Source organism: Narcine bancroftii, chromosome 1 (assembly GCF_036971445.1).
Source record: "Narcine bancroftii isolate sNarBan1 chromosome 1, sNarBan1.hap1, whole genome shotgun sequence".
NCBI classification, from domain to species: Eukaryota; Metazoa; Chordata; class Chondrichthyes; order Torpediniformes; family Narcinidae; genus Narcine; species Narcine bancroftii.
The window spans coordinates 470,247,954-470,264,726 of NC_091469.1; the positions used below are offsets into that span (position 1 = coordinate 470,247,954).

A 16,773-nucleotide genomic window follows, 5' to 3' on the forward strand; every position below is an offset into this window, starting at 1 on the left:
TTGGTCTAATAAAATAATAGCGAGTGAAACGTGAAAGTCTAAAGATGCTCTGATTGTAGTAAAAACACAGAAATGCCGAAGGAACTCAGCCAGTCTTTTCAGCGTCCAAAAAAAGCAAAGATATATTGCCGAAGTTTTGGGCCTGGAAACTTTTTCAAGTGTTACAAGATCAGACCAGCAACCACAAAGAAGGCATATCACACAGGGGTAAAGATGAACAATTACCTTATTAATAAAAACTTCCCCTTCAAACTTTAATTCAAAATCCCCCTTTTATAACAATACTCACTGGTTACTATGCAAATCTCTATAACAGTGTAAAATTAATAAATTCCCCAGCCTAAATATAACATATGAAATTAAAGTCTAAGTTATATTTCTAACCAGCCCACAGAAAAACTGAAACACAAAACACACAAGACTCACAAAACTTCAATCTCAACCAAAACAAAGATCATAAACAAAATTCAATTTGTTTGGGAAACTGAAGCCAAAAGATCTTTGAGAGAGAGAGAGAGAGAGAGAGCACAAAATTCGAAGTTGTCTTGTGTTGCTTGCAGAGAGAGGAACAACTGGCTTTGTCCGGATCCTTCTGGCTGCCTTCAGAATGTTCATTCCTTTTGAAATCCCAACATTCTAAACTGTCCTCCAGACCATGACTTGTGCTCTGGGCCTTTTTCCCCTCCACAGCACCACCCAGTGGTGGTTTATCGTTCAAGTCCAGAAATTATTTAGATCATTTTCTGCACATGCTCAGTCCATCTCCCACTCTCTCAGCAGCCCACTTTCACCTTGGCTCTCTAAGACAAACTGTCACTTTTTAACATAAAACCACACAACACAGAACTCTGTAACACAGAGAATAAAAAGAATGAGCTAGAAGCAGAAAATCTTAGAAAGTCTCAGAATTCAGATAATGCTGGCTGGGGGAGGAATCCAGACCAATAAAAGGTGTTAATTGGATATGATAAGGGACGAGTAAGAATTTATCATGTTTGTGTGCAAGGAGACAGGGAAAGGGAGAGAGACAGAGCTGGGGGAAGGCAACAGGGGAATAAGTGGGGGGAGAGGGGTTTAATGAAAGCCAGAGAAGTTGATATTAATGTCTTCCAGTTGGAGGATATCCAGTTGGAAGATGAGGTGTTGTTCCTCCAATTTGCGGGTGGTCTTAGACAGGCAGTGCATGAGTCCTTGGATAGACATGTCAGCAAGGGAATGAGATGGGGAATTGAAATGGGTGGCCACTGGGAGATCCATGCTATTGTGGTGGACAGAGCCGAGGTGCTCAACAAAGTAATCTTCCAGTCTGTGTCCAGTCTCTCCAGTGTGGAGGAGGCCACAACAGGAGCACTGGATTCAGTAGATGATCCCTGCAGATTCACAAGTGAAATGTTGCTTCACTTGGAAGGATAGTTTGGGGTCCCGAATGGTGGTGAGGGAGGAGGTGTGGGCGCAAGAAGAGCATCTCCTGTGGTCATAGGGGTAGATCCCAAGAGGATAATTGGTGGAGAGGGAGGAATGAACATGGGAGTCATGGAAGAGGCGTCCCTGCAGAACCAGGAGAGGAGAATATGTGTCTAATGATGGGATCACATAGTAGGTGGTGGAAATAGTGGAGGAGGATGTGTTAGATGCAGAGGCTAGTGGGGTGGTAGGTGAGAACAAGAGGAATCTGCCTTTGTGTGTGGGGGCAGAGGGCAGATGTGCGGGTAATGGAGGAGTTGTCGTCTGGCTTTGGTCAGATAAAGGTTAGTGCACCAGACACCCTTGTCTGGAGGTTTGATGGTGAGTTTCAGATTCATGTGGAGGGAATGGAGGGCCAGGCATTCAAGTGGATGAAATTAGAGTGAGTGAGGGATGAAATTAGAGTGAGTGAGGGAAGTAGTGAAGTCGATATGGTTGATGTCACGGTGCCAGGTGGAAATATAAAAATCCAGAGCAGGCAGGTCCAGAATGAGGTGTCCAGGAGGAGGAAGAAGGTTTAAAGCTGGAGAAGATACCTGTAGTTGGGGATGGAGAATATACAAAAATTAGACATCAAAATTGATGAAGATGAAGATGAGACTTTATTGTCATTTACATGAGTACAATGTACAAATGCACTGAAATTCTTACTTGCTAAACCAATTACAATATTATAATTAAATTACCACAATATGCCAAGGCAGAAAAGGAGATAATAAAAATTAAAGGATGAATAAATAAATACTCCTAGTTGCAGTCAGTGCAAAAAAAAAAGTGGTGTAGACCAGCCATTATTAATGTGTTTTTGCCTATAGCCCCTTCAGAATTCTGATCAAACTTTATGGGCCCCCTTCCCTATTAAGCAGTCAGGTTTTGGTTTCTTCCGTACTTCTCTCCTACCAACTGCATTAAAAACAAATTAAAAAATTATGTTACATGAGGTGAAAAGAAAACAAGGCTTTTACTTAAAAGTGCCTTTGGGCTGCCATTGAGACTGGCTGGTGTAGACAGTTCTTGAGGTGGACTCGTTGTAGTTTACCTTGATTAGGTTCAAGAGCCTAATGTTTGAAAACATTATGGTGTAGTTCTAGTTTTGCACACCAAACTTCAAATTAATTTTCATCATTAGTAAGAAGAGCATACCCTCTACCCCTCCATGTCCATCACCAGATCTAGCCAAGCTGTTCGAACTCACTGGAAGGTTACAGACATGCCTGAGAATGGTCAACCTTCTACCTTTGTTCTGAAGTCTCCACGAATCATCAATTAATCTCTTGGAATCAATTAATTCCTATGGAATCCATGAGGAAAGAAGAATAATTTTTTTTAAAGTGCGATGATTTTTTTTTCCAATTTCTTTAAGCGCCTATGTTTGTGGATGATTAAAATATTAAAGTGGCAGCTGAATATTTGTGGAATGTCATTCAAGGCTGAATAACTAAGTGGAGCAGGTTAAAAATGAGTGATCTCGTGATGAAACCTGCAGAAATACATCATAATATTGGTTAAATGTGCCCGGGATTTGACTTTGCTGACAGGTGTTCTCAGTGGGGAATAGCATTGCAAGACCGATGCTGCTTTTCACTTACAGTCTCCTTGCAGCTTTCATTAAGGAGATAGCTGCAAAGCCTACTCTGCACTATCACATGGGAGCAAAACAAAATGGGGAAGCTACAGCTGGAATCTGATCACTCTTCCCTAATGCTGAGATTTGTAACGTCAGAATCACCTTCTCCTAACTAATTGTCTTTTTTGGAAAAATTTTATTCAGTATCAGTTCATGCTCAGCATTGACAACGATGATTTATTTGTTTTTGCTCTATATTGTCAGGAAGGAGGATGGGTTGTGGTTAGGCAGATTAAAGTGGTCGCATCCTGAGTGTCTGAAGCTGAAGGACCTCAGCAGCACTTGATTGGATTGCCATGATCCTTTTACACAGAGCTGACATCTGTTATTACCGATTTAATATTGCTAATAAAATCTGGCGGGTGTCAAGAGGAGGGAGCCGTATCTGGCTGGTAGTGAAGCATTGGGCCTGCCTACTGCAGAGTTGCTCTGTGAGAACTTGTGCAGGACTGCAGTGCAAAACTCTGCCATCCATGGCAACCAAGAAGTTGAGTGAGTCAGAACAATTTAAAATTGCCTCTCAGTACAATATTGTCTTCTGTTAGTGGGCAAGAATGTGGAGTTCTTTCAAGAGTAACCCATTGAATTCCATTGAAATAACGTACATGTAATGGCCTGGAATTTCATCACTGGTTGATAGATTCAAGACACTATATCTTTATACATATATATCATATGTTTATACACATATATCTTTGCCTTTTATGGATGCTGTGAGACCGGCTGGGTTCCTCAGCATTTCTGTGTGTTTTTAGTACAATCACAGTATCTGCAGACTTCCGTGTTTCACCCAGGACTCAATACCCTGTCTAGCTGCAACAGTGTGTTGTAATCAAGAATGAATTCCAGAGACAGTGTCCAATGGACTGTTGTTTAGAGTCATAGAGAATCATAGAATTATTCAGCAGGTAAACAGGCCATTCAGCCCACCAAATCTGTGCCAAAGATCAATCACCCACTTGTGGTAATCCCTTTTATGTTATTCTTTCCATGTTTCCATACAGCTGTATGTCATTGGTGAGTTCACACTTGGAGTATGATGTGCAGTTCTGGACACTCAGCTTTAGGAAGAATGTCATTAAGTTGCAAAAGACTGCCAGGATGTTCTGGCACTGGAGGCCTTCAGATATGGAGAGAAACTGAATAGGCTTAGTCTTAATTCCCCGGAGCACAGTGGGGGGGGTGATCTTATAGACGAATACGAAATAATGAGTAACATAGATGAAGTGAATTCACACCATCTTCTTCCAAAGCTAGATGATTCCAGAACTAAAGGCATTGGCTTAAAGTAAGAAGGGGGAGATTTAAGAGGGAGCAGAGGGGAAACTTTTTTATTCAGAGAATGTTCCGTCTTGGATTAAAAATAATTTATTAATAGGATCAATAGGTCGTTTATCAGTTCAAACACCAATATATCAAAATAAATTGATTCCTTTTTCATTGAATAATAGAGTTTTAGAAGATTGGTGGATTAAAGGAATAAAAAGATTGCAGGATTGTTTTGAAGAGGGTAAATTTTTATCATTTAACCAGCTTAAAGAGAAATTAGGGATTTAGAGAATTCTCTGTTTGTTTATTATCAAATTAGGGCATTAGTAAAAGATAATTTTGGAAGAGAAATGAACATTTCTAAGTTAACTAAATTTGAATTTATGGTTTCATATTTTTCAGATAAGGGTTTTATATCAGAGATGTATGCATTATTACAAGATACAATGGTTAAAAAAGTTAGATACATCTAGGATTAAATGGGAGCATGATTTAAGTTGTGAGATTAGTCAGGTGGATTGGGAAAATATGTGTTGTGATGGGATGACTAAATTAATTAATGTAAGATGTAGTATGGTTAATTATAACTTTTTGCATCAATTATATTTAACTCCTGAAAAATTGAAAAAATATGGATTTAGTAATTTAGATCTGTGTTTTAGGTGTGGATGATGTGTTGGAACATTTCTACCTTCTGTTTGGTTTTGTGATAAAGTTCATCCTTTTCTGGTTTAAAATTAGGGAATTTCTTCAAACTTTGTTTAAAATTCAATTTCCTTTAGATCCAAAAATTTTTTTGTTGGGTTATTTTACTCCGTTAGTGGACTTGGGGTTGGATAAGTTTCAGACACCGTTTATTCGTCTAACATTGACAGTTGGTCGTAAATGTATTGCTATTTCTTGGAAAGATGAAGCAGAGTTAAATGTAGTTTGATGACATAATGAGTTGAAGTCATTCTCCGAGTTGGTCCAGATCCCTCTGCAAGCTTTGAAAATCTTTCTCACTGTCCACAACGCCTCCTATCTTTGTGTCATCAGCAAACTGGCTGATCCACTTCACCACATTATAGTCAGATCATTGAGAGAGACAACAAATAACAATGGTCCCAACACAAATCACTGAGGCACACACTAGTCGCAGGCCTCCAGTCTGAGAAGCAACTATCCACTATTACTCTCTGTTTTCTCCCATACAGCCATTTTTAAATCCAGTTTACACCCACTTCATGGATACCTATTTTCTTAACTTTCTGAACTAACCTCTCCTATGGGGCCTTGTTAGAGGCCTTACTAAAGTCCATATAGACAGCATCCACAGCCTTTCCTTCATCTACCTTCTTGGTAACCTCATCGAAGAACTCTACAAGATTCATTAAACACAACCTACCACCCACACAGCCATGGCTATCCTTATTCAGCCCATGGCTGTCCAATACCTATATATCCTATCTCTCAGAACTCCTTCCAATAATTTACCTACTATTGACGTCAGACTCACCAGCCTATAATTACCTGGTTTATTTTTTGGAATCTTTTCTAAATAATGGGACAACATGAGCTACCCTCCAATACTCTAGCATTCATTGTGGTTAAGGACATTTTGAGAATATATCTGCCAGGGCGCCTACAATGTCTGCACTAATTTCCTTCAAGGTCCGAGGGAATATTATATCTGGCCTGGAGGATTTATCTACCTTTATGCAGCAAGTACCTCCTCCTCCTTAATATCCGTACGTTCCATGACATTTCTCTTTGTTTCACTTCCTTTCTTATGCACTATGTAGTTTCTTGAGTAAATAGTGATGCAAAAAAACTGTTTAAGATCTTCCCCATTACGTGAGGCTCCATACATAGTTGATCCTCTAGGGCAGTGGTTCGCAACCTTCTTCTTTCCACTCACACGGAGTTTATAATTTAGCTTGTATAAATAATCTAAATCCTTATTAAGTTTAATTCCTAAATATTTAATTTGTTCTGATCATTTGAATTGAGCAATTTTTCTACATTGAGTATAATTACCAATAGGTAACAGCATTTCACTTTTGTCCCCATTTGTCTTATAACCTGATATCTGTCCACATTGCTTCAATCTCTCGTATAATGATGTTAAAGACTTTTATGGTTCTGTTAAATAAACCATCAGCAAACAAATTAACCTTTAATACCCTTAATATTACTACCTTTTCTTATCAATTGCACTTAAGGTTCAATAGCTAGGACAAACAATGTCGGGGACAAAGGGCATCCTTGTCCAGTAGATCTCTTCATTAAGAATGGTGATGATATTTGGCCATTTGTCACCATTCTGGCAGAAGGATTTTCATATAGAGACTTAATCCAACAAATAAAGATAGGTTCAAACTTAAATGTTTCCAATACTTTAAATAAGTAACTCCATTCCACTCTATCAAATGGCTTTTCAGCTTCTAATGATAAGACCATTGGTAAGTTGGATTTCTTCTGAGAAATACTAATCAAATTAATTAATTTTGCAATATTGTCTCCAGAATAATGATTTTTAATAAATCCAGCTTGCTCTAAATGAATTAACTTCGGAAAATAATTCGCTAACCTATTTGCTCAGATCTTAGCTACAATTTTATAATCAACGTTTAATAAAGAAGTTGCTCTATAAGACCCAGTTTTTAATGGATCTCTATCTTTCTTAAGAATACTGTTATAATTGCATTAGCAAATGAATCTGATAAAGAATGAACTTGCATTGCTTTCTTCAATAAAAGAGGTATTAATAAATCTTGAAATTTTTCATAAAATTCTGACATAAATCCATCTTTACCAGGAAACTTCCCATTTGGCATAGATTTAAGTGCATCAATAATTTCTCTAAGTGTAAAGGGACAGTCCAATTCACCATGCTCGTGAGTATTAAAAAAAAAGGTAACTGAAGTTGAGCTTAAAAAATCATCAATTTTAGCATCATTATCTGACTCAGATGTATACAATTTCATATAAAACTCCTTAAAAGCCTCATTTATATCTTAAGATTTGTATGTAGTCTTAGAATCTCTTCTAATAGCATTAATTGTTCTGGAAACCTGTTCTGTCTTTAATTGCCATGCTAATGCTTTGTGGCCTCTCTCTCCTAATTCATAATATTTTTGTTTCATTCTTTGCAATAATTTCTCCGTTTTATGTCTGCAATGGATTATAATGTAATTTTTATTTATTAATTGTATCTTTTTAATCTCTGATGAATCTTTCTGTACATCTTTTTCTAATCTCTCTATCTCCTTCTCTAATTTATCAACTTCCTTAGTATATTGTTTCTTAATTTTAGTTGAGAAGCTAATAATTTGTCCTCTTAAATATGTTTTCAAATCATCCCACAAAATAAATTTACTATCAACTGAATCAATATTTATAATCAGGTATTGCTGGATTTGGTCGCTTATAAAGTTACAAAACTCAACATTTCTCAGCAATGAAGAATTAAATCTCCATCTATAAGTCATATCTTTTTTCAGAACCTACACATATCACCAAAAGAGAAGGATCTGATAATATTCTTTTATATTCAGCAGGTGTTATACGTCCCTGTAAATGAGCCAATAATAAAAAAAATCTATCCTAGAATAAGAATCATATTGAAAAGAATAAAATGAATAATCCTTCTCATTAGGATTCAATCTTCTCCAAATATCAACTAAATTCATTTCTTTCATTAATAAATAAAATTCATTTTACAATTTTAGTTTTAGTCACTGTCTGCAGAGATTTATCTAATAACGTACCTAAACAACAATTAAAATCTCCACCAATCATTACATTTTCATATGATTGAGTCATCCTTTTATTCTTAATATACTTGTAGAAACTCTTCGAATTTACCTTCACATTATCTGCCAAAGCAACTTCACGTCTTCTTTTTGCCTTCCTGACTTCCTTTCTCATTTCCACAAAATTTGCCTTCCTCCAATTTAGAATCCCAACATGAGAACCAACTTATCCTTTTCCATAATTAACTTGAAGCTAATGACATTATGGTCACTGGACCCAAAATGTTCACCAACACATACATCAGTCTCCTGACCTGTCTTGTTCCCTAATAGGAGATCAAGTACTGCACACTCCCTTGTTGGGTTCCTCTATATATTGATTTAGAAATCTTTCCTGAACACATTTCACAAACTCCAAGCCACCCAGCCCTTTCACAGTATGGGAAATATTTGTCAATATTTGGAAAGTTAAAATCTCCTACTCTCACAACTTTCTGCTTCTTACATTTGCTATCTCTGTAGATTTGCTCCTCCAATTCTCTCTAACTATAAAATTATAAAAGGCATAGATAAAATGAAGATAGGGAAGTTGTTTCCATTGGTGGGGGGGGAACTAGAACTAGAAAACATAGCCTCAAGATTCAGGGTTGTTTATTTAGGTCAGAGATGAGGAGCTACTGCTTTTCCCAGAGGGTGGTGAATCCATGGAATTTGCTCCCCATTGGAGGAAATCTCAGTAAACATATTAAAGACAAGGTTGAATACAGTAGTAGGGGAATTAAGGGATATGGGGAAAAGGCAGGTAAGTGGAGATGAGCCTACCATCAAATCAGCCATAATTTCACAATGGTGGAGCAGGCTTTGATGGGCCAAATAGCCTTCTCCTGCTCCTATTTCTTATGTTCTTATGAGGTGTGGCACTGAGCCATAGAATTGACAGAGTCATTTTGTTTACTATCATTATAACAGCAACGTATTGATTGGGAAGAACTGTGATACATGAAAGTCTATGAAAGGTGCCTTATACATGCAAGCCCTGTTTCTGTAAGTCCGTGTTGAAGTAGCTGGCATCTCATGAAAAGGTGATGAGAAGATAGTAATGTGTACATTACAGAACAAGAAGTAATGCAGTACCAGAACAGGGACTTGCACCCACCATTTCTAAAATGACCACGATGCCCAAATTAAACTAATTGCATCGACTTGCACAAGTTCCTTTTCACTCTTATTCTTTTTATTTCCACTCTGACTCCAGACCTCTGTACAGTAGTGGTTTTTTGAGTTGTCCCCTGAAGAAAGTCACCCTGTCTTAAGTTTGTTTGGCACAAAGTACCAAGATGGGTTCTTCTATTAACAGACCAACGGGTTATCTCTGACATTCATACAGTTGTATAAAGACCACCATGATGTTGTGTCGGATTACCATGAAAAAGAAGATCAAATTCTGGGAGCCTTATCAACCAATGAATAAATAAACCAGCATCAATAAAGGAAGTTATCTGGTCACAACTTTTCAATTTCTTATGAAAGCTTGCTGTTCACAATTGACATCTCCTCTTTCTACATTAGGAAGTATGAAAAATAGAGAGTTATGGGTGTGAGGCCTGTAAAAATGAGGTTGTTGGGAAAAATAGGTTTACATAGAGCAGCATAACATTGTTGCCTGAAAGGACTGTACTGTGCTGCAGTGTTCTATATTTGATTACAGGAATGATTACATTTTGTATGTTACAAGGGTCAGCTGATAGATGAGCTCACTATAATTTGCAAACCCATGTTATTACATTTATCTGTAAGGTTTCTTTATCCTTTTTAAGTTTTCATGTTCAAGTTTTTTGTTACTCGTGTCAAGGTGCAGTGAGAAAGTTCTTGAACAATGAGATTTCTTGCAAAATTGTAGCAAGAGTGCCCTTACTAGTAGGTCAAAGAACCTTCTCAGCCATCTGATGGTTAAAAGGTAAAGGTTCCATTATTGTCACATAATACCACATTTAGAAGGTAACACACATGAAATTCTTTAACTTTGTCTACTCTAAGGAAGACAGAGAGTTGCCACTTTGTCCAGCGCCCCTCACAGAGATGAGGCCCCAAGCAAGCTCGTGACCCCTGGCTTACAAGACCAGTGTTCTAATCACTGAGCTATCGGAGCCTAAATGGAGCTTAAGAGAAAGAAGAGGTCTTTCAATCAGATCATTGCCCTGCTAACTCTCCTTTGTAAATCAACAGAAGGTTGATGCTCAAGAGTTGCTTGAATTTATTTGCATTTCAAGAACTTGAAAGGAATTCAAAGGTAAAGTCATGAATCTGCACAATATTTTATCATTCAAATAATTCTTGGTTATAATCCTCAAGGATGACAAGAATCCTCTAATGCTATTACTAATATTCTTGAAAAATTGGTGTGCAAACACATGAACCCCCAACATTTTTGACGGGTGTTTACTGGTGATTTTCTGCTCTAACCTTAAACTCCAGGATTTCTGTCACCTTCAACGTGATCACACCACCCGCACATCTTCCCTGTAGTGCACGGCGAAAGAACCAAAGACTTGTTGATCCAAACCAAGGCTTTTATTAACTAAAAGACTGGAGCATATCACAAGTAGGTCGACCAGTCCAGAATGACCTGATCTGGCTAGGAGCAATCCTTTAAGACCTGCCAGTAGGTGTGGCTACACTCTCAGCCAATCACAGTCATCCTACACTACATATGTACATATACACATTGGTGATAGAATCTGAACTATCACATTCCCCTCTCCTCTCTCTTTGCCTTCCTAAGGGATCTTTCCCTCTATGACTCCCTTGTCCATTCATCCCTTCCAATTGCCCCTTTGGCACCTTGACTGGTAGTGCCACACCTCCTCCCTCACCACCATTCAGGGCTCCAAGCAGTCCTTCCAAGTGAAGCAACCCTTCACTGATGCATCTGCAGAGGCATCTTCTATATCTGATGCTCCCATTCTAGCCCTTTCTACATCGGAGAGACGAGAAGCAGATTGGGAGATCCCTTCGCTGAGCACTTCCACATCAATAACAGGGATTTCTCAGTGGCCAACCATTTCATTTCTGAGCCCCACATCCACACATCATGCCATGGCCTCATGCACTGCCAAACCAAACCACCTGTAAATTGGAGGAGCAACACTTAATATTCTGTCTGAGCGCTCTTCAGCCGGATGAGATTAACATCGACTTCTCCAGTTTCTGCCAGCTCACTCCTTCTTCTCCCTCTCTTCCCTCCCATCACCCCTCCCACTTTTTGCTGGTGTACCCTCCCTCTCAAATCCACCTATTACCTCTGGCCTATGGGACTCTGCTCCCCGCCCCATGCCCCTCCCCCCCCACCATTTAGTTTGGGCGGCTGCATACATCTTGCTCATATCTTGATGAAGGGATCAAGCCCGAAACCTTGGTTATGTATCTTTATCATAGTTATATAAAGTATCCTGATTGACCTTCTGAGTTTTTACTTCAATCACAGCGTCTGCAAACTTCCGCGTTTTACTCCTATGTGCCGACACTGGGCCCACATCTCTCTCAGCCTTCCCTCTGCATGTATCTGTTTAAATGTTTTTTGAACAGTACAATTATCCCTGCTTCCACCACTTCCTCTGGGAACTCATTCCGTTTCCCCACCGCCTTCTCTCTCAGGTCTTTCCCTTCTCACCCAAAACCTATGCCCTCTGATTTTAAATTTTCCAATCCTATAACTATTTACCTAATCCATGATTTTTTTAAAGTCCTATAAGTTTCCTCCTTTGCCTCCCTCACTCCAGGGAGATAGGTCCCACCCTGTTCAGCCTCTCCTTGTAATTAAAGCCCGCCATTTCCAGTAACACATTTGTGAATCTTTTCTACACCTTTCACACTGTACCCTCATTCCCAAATTATTTTAGGAAGTAACTGGAGGAATATCATTAACTTGTCACGTCTGTTTTCTTTTGTGCTTTAGTCCTACATGGAGGATCACCTCAGGAACCAAAACCGTTTGGTGAAAGAATGGGAAGCCCTGAGCGCCTACCAGGCAGAGCCGAACAACAGCAGCGTTGCGGACAGAGAGGAAAACGAAGGGAAGAACAGGACTCAAGTGGTAGTGCCATGTAGGTTAACTTCTTGAAAATCAAGTCCAAAACTGTCGATGTGGGAATGTGAACAAAAACAGAAAATGGTGCAAGTGATGAAAACAATAAGCAGCTGAAAAGGAAAATAGCGTTAGTGTTTCAGAAGAAGTCCAACCAGATGTCATTAATCTTAGCTTCAGTTTATGTTAGGCCCCTTACCTGTCTCCCTCTCTTTCCCTATCTCTCTGCCTCCTTTCCGACAGATCCCCACACTCTTCCCTCCCCATTTAGATTTACCTCCTCCCCATCACTTCTCATCTCTTTTCTCTCCTTTCCTTCCATAATGACCTCTTATACCTGTTGTCTTATGCTCCTTCCCCTTCGCCTTCTTCCCATCTTTTTATTCAAGCACCTGCCTGCTCTTTTCTCGTACCTTGACCAAGGGCTCAGACTCAAAATGTTTGCTTCCTTTGGATGCTGTGTGACCTGCTGAGTTTCTCTAGCACTTTTGTGTATTGCCCTACATCTGCAGTTTAACATCATTTTACTAATGAGAGGCACCTTCAAAGGTCTGATCATGGGGAATTAGTGGGGCGTGTTTTCAAACTCATATATTCTGCCCAAAGTGAAGGGGGGTGGGGGGGTTGGAGGGGAAGGGGAGGGGTGGGAGGAGGAGAGAATGTGATCAGAGTGTGAGGGAACTTTAATATGTTGGTTGCTTTCCTCAGGCAGCGGGAAGTGTAGTCGGAGGTGAGGTTGGTTTGTATGATGGCCTGAGCTGCAGTCACAACTCTGCAATTTCTTGTGGTCTTGGGCAGAGCAGTTCCTGTGGCATTGCGCCATCCTTCCAAAGTAATTTGCACTAACTTGAGAATTGAAATACTTCTCATTAATCACAACTGACCAAGAATCTTTAAAGTGCGATACTTAAGTGGAAGCTGAAGATTACAATTATATTCAGTGGAGTTAAGAGTATTTGCTGTTTAGACCTGGTTCCTGGAAACCTGTCCACTGGACAGCCGCACAAACCCAGAACTTCCAACCACTTTAATTTTTTCCCAATATACTTGACTCTCAAGCAAGGTTTTTATGTATCCTCCTCTTACTTTAATTTATAAACAAGCTACTTAATGTTAACATTTTTTTTTGGTTCAGTTTTCAGTATTTCTTTCCAATGTAGGAGATTGCTTTAGCACATCAGGTCTACATTTTCCCACCGATCAAACACATTGCCCCACCAATTTTCCTGACAACTCATTCCCTCTGTCAATTCTACCCTTCTGCCAACTTCAGCACCATTCCACCACCAGCCACATCTTCCTCTCCCCATCACTTTCTCTTTTTCACAGGGATTATTCTCTCTGAGACTCCCTGGTCCCCCTTTCCCTCCCCACCCCATGAGGCATTTTCCACTCTAAACGCAGAAAGTACAGATCTCATCCCTACACCTCCCTCTCATCTTCATCCAGGGCCATAAACAGAAATTGGTGCTGGTACCTCACAGTTCCTTGACCTGGGTTTAATGCTGGTCTCGGGTGCCTGCTTCTGCAGAGTTTGCACATTTTCTCCGGGATCATGTGATTTTCCACCATGTGCCTAGTTTTCCTCCCAGCTCTAAAAATCATACTGGTGGGTTAATCAGCCAGTGTAAATTATAGGTGATTGGCAAAAAATGTATATCCAAAGAGAGTTAATAGGCATGTTTAAGAAAAAAAAATGCACAGGGATACAGGTAACTGATGACAAGGGGTTGGGAGCAATTCGATTTTTCCCTGGGACCTGGAACAGACATGATGGGTGCAATGGCCTGCTTCTGTATCATTACAAGTACATCACCCTCCCTCTCCTGCTAGTTGAATGTTAAGCGACAGAATGGGTACCCTGGAGGCACAACTGAGTCAATCACTGAGATAGTTCCTGAGATGAGAAGAGATTTTTTGTGAAGAAGTTGAATAAGATAGGGTTCATGTTCCCTGGAGTTTGGGAGAATGAGAATTGATTAAAATCAAGCAACAATTTGGAAAATGAAGCTTCAGAAATGACTTCGTACTCAGGTTATCTATAGTATTTATTGGAGCACCGAAGTTCACACAGTGTCTCAATACTGGTAGCTAGGGGTGTAGGGAGGTGTTTGAAAGCATTATTGTTTTTAATTGACAATATGCTGGACAGAACTGCAGTCAAAGAGCCTGACAATGAGGATCACAAGGGCCAGTGCCTGTAAAATTAAGCTCCAAGAATGTCTCACTGAGGAGCAAGCAAGTAAAACGAGTGAAACTGGATAATGAGAAAGAGGTGGACATTTATCTAGTGGCAAAAACTTTACCTAAAAGCTGAGTTAACTTATTTTTTCATTCTACAGATGATCACTCCAGAATAACACTCAAAGCCGAACTGAGTCATTTGAACTCTGATTACATCAATGCAAGTCCTATTGTGAGTACCTCACATCAGCACATGTTGGCCAGCTTTGTTTGCCTACAGGGGTTGTACTTTGCAAGGAAATTTATCACGCGTGTCATTATGTTGAGCTTCCCTCTTGAGCTGAGAGAAAGATTTAGCCTCTCATTGTTGATGGTCGTGTACTTTCGTGGCTCCGTAACAGACACAGTCTCTGTCCTGCCTGTGAAATGTCTAAATGGTTAGGTTGGAAATATCTCTTTCAAATTTTTTTAAAATTTAATTTAGAGAGCCAGCACAACAAACTGGCCCTTCTGGCTCATGAGCCGAGTGACCAATTAAACTTCTAACCCCATCTGTCTTTGGAATGTGGGAGGAAACCGTAACGCCTGGAGGAAACCCACGTGGACTCAGGGAGAGCGTAAAAACTACTTACAGACAGCACCGGATTCAAACCCAGGTCGCTGGCACTGCAATATTGTTTTGCTAACCATGACTTCTGTATCTGAAAAGTTCACATCATTTAGCCCATTATACCTGTACCAGTGACCTCCCAGTCATCAGCTGTAACACAGTAGGTAATCCACATGCAAGACAATGGCTTCTGAGTTCAAATCCCCACTCCAGAGATTTGGCCTGACATACCACCACAGACTGAGGGAGTATCTTACTGTCTGACCTTGTTAAGCCAATCCTCCCCCATTAATCCAATAAAAGCAAATATTACTAAAGGGTTCTCCACAGTGTGTAATGGAAAACATTTCAGGTAATAACCTTTCATCCATTGAAAGTGAGTGTAAAGAAAAATTCCACACAGAGTTGGGAAGGTATTCCCCATGACCTAGTCAACATTTACCTCCTGCCTTTGGGACTGTGCTCCTCCCCCTGTCCCTCCCTCACCACACCATTTTGTTCAGGCACCTGTCTACATTTTTTCATACCTTGCTGAAGGGCTCAAGCCCGAAACATTGGTCATGTATCTTTATCTTTGCTAAAGTACACTTTGACCAGATGAGTTTCTCCAGCATTGTGTTTGTACTTCACCCACAATATCTGCAGGTTTTCATGTTTTACTTCAAACTTTATTTGAATATAGGAGAATAATTTGAAGGATAATGGAGAAAGAATGAGGAATTGGGACAGATAAGTTATCTGCACTCAGAGCTGGCCTGGACTTGATGGGTCAAGATCTGTAACCCCCTCACTACAAGTGAAAATCACTGTCAGGCATTATGCTGTTGTCTCTAGATTTGCAAACCATTTTTCTAAAGCAGTGTTTCTCAACCTTTTTCTTTCCACTCACATACCACTTTAAGTATTCCCTATGCCATAGGTGCTCTGTGGTCAGTAAGGGATTGCTTAAGGTGGGATGTGGGTGGAAAGAAAAAGTTTGAAAGTGATTGTTTTAATTGTACCTAATTGACTCGTCATAACTCGTTGGGGGGCGGATTAGCTTTACAAGGTCAGACAGTAAGATACTCCCTCAGATCTGTGGTGGTATGTCAGGCCCAAATTTCTGGAGTGGGGATTTGAACTCAGAAGCCATTGTCTTGCATGTGGATTACCTACTGTGTTACAGCTGATGACTGGGAGGTCACTGGTACAGGTATAATGGGCTAAATGATGTGAACTTTTCAGATACAGAAGTCATAACTCCAAAGGAAATGTGCCAATGACAATTTTTCTCAAGCAAAGTATTTCAGTAACAATTGGGTGTACAGCAGTGATTCTCAACCTTCCCTTCCCACTCACATCCCACCTTGCAATCCCTTACAAATCACAGAGCACCGATGGCACATGAACAAAAATTCTTTTGGAGCAAATCACCTTTTGACAATATATTTGGCCACAAATTATTCTCAGGTGCAAACAGAAAACCCAACTTTGCATGCTGACCGTGTTTCACCCATTCTCATCCAGAGTGGAAACATACCCCAACCAGTCACCACCAACCAAAGTCAACTGATGCACAGAAGAGTCTGAACAACCTTTTTTTTCCAAAGGTTTTCTTCCTGAGAAAACATGGGGGTTATGGAAAAACAACTTAAAGCTGAACACAAAGATCATTTCAGAATCGCTGAATCACACAGGAAATTGAAGAAATATTAAGTTAACTTTTATTGAATGTTGCATGTTTAATCTCTTGATGATCCTGACACGTTGCGTGAGTTCGACTGACCTAAAAATGCTTGCTGCTGATTTTCATTTGTGC

At 39.7% G+C, this 16,773-nt stretch overlaps 1 protein-coding gene across 1 annotated transcript in view; it reads left to right on the forward strand.

Annotated features, from left to right (window-relative positions):
- The window catches only part of ptprn2 (protein tyrosine phosphatase receptor type N2), a 1,138,884-nt gene that overhangs the window by 1,049,412 nt on the left and 72,699 nt on the right, over positions 1-16,773 (forward strand). Inside the window, exons 15-16 of the mRNA XM_069914734.1 lie at positions 12,053-12,200; positions 14,524-14,597. Coding sequence (XP_069770835.1) covers positions 12,053-12,200; positions 14,524-14,597 — 222 coding nt within the window. The remainder of the gene's footprint in view (positions 1-12,052; positions 12,201-14,523; positions 14,598-16,773) is intronic.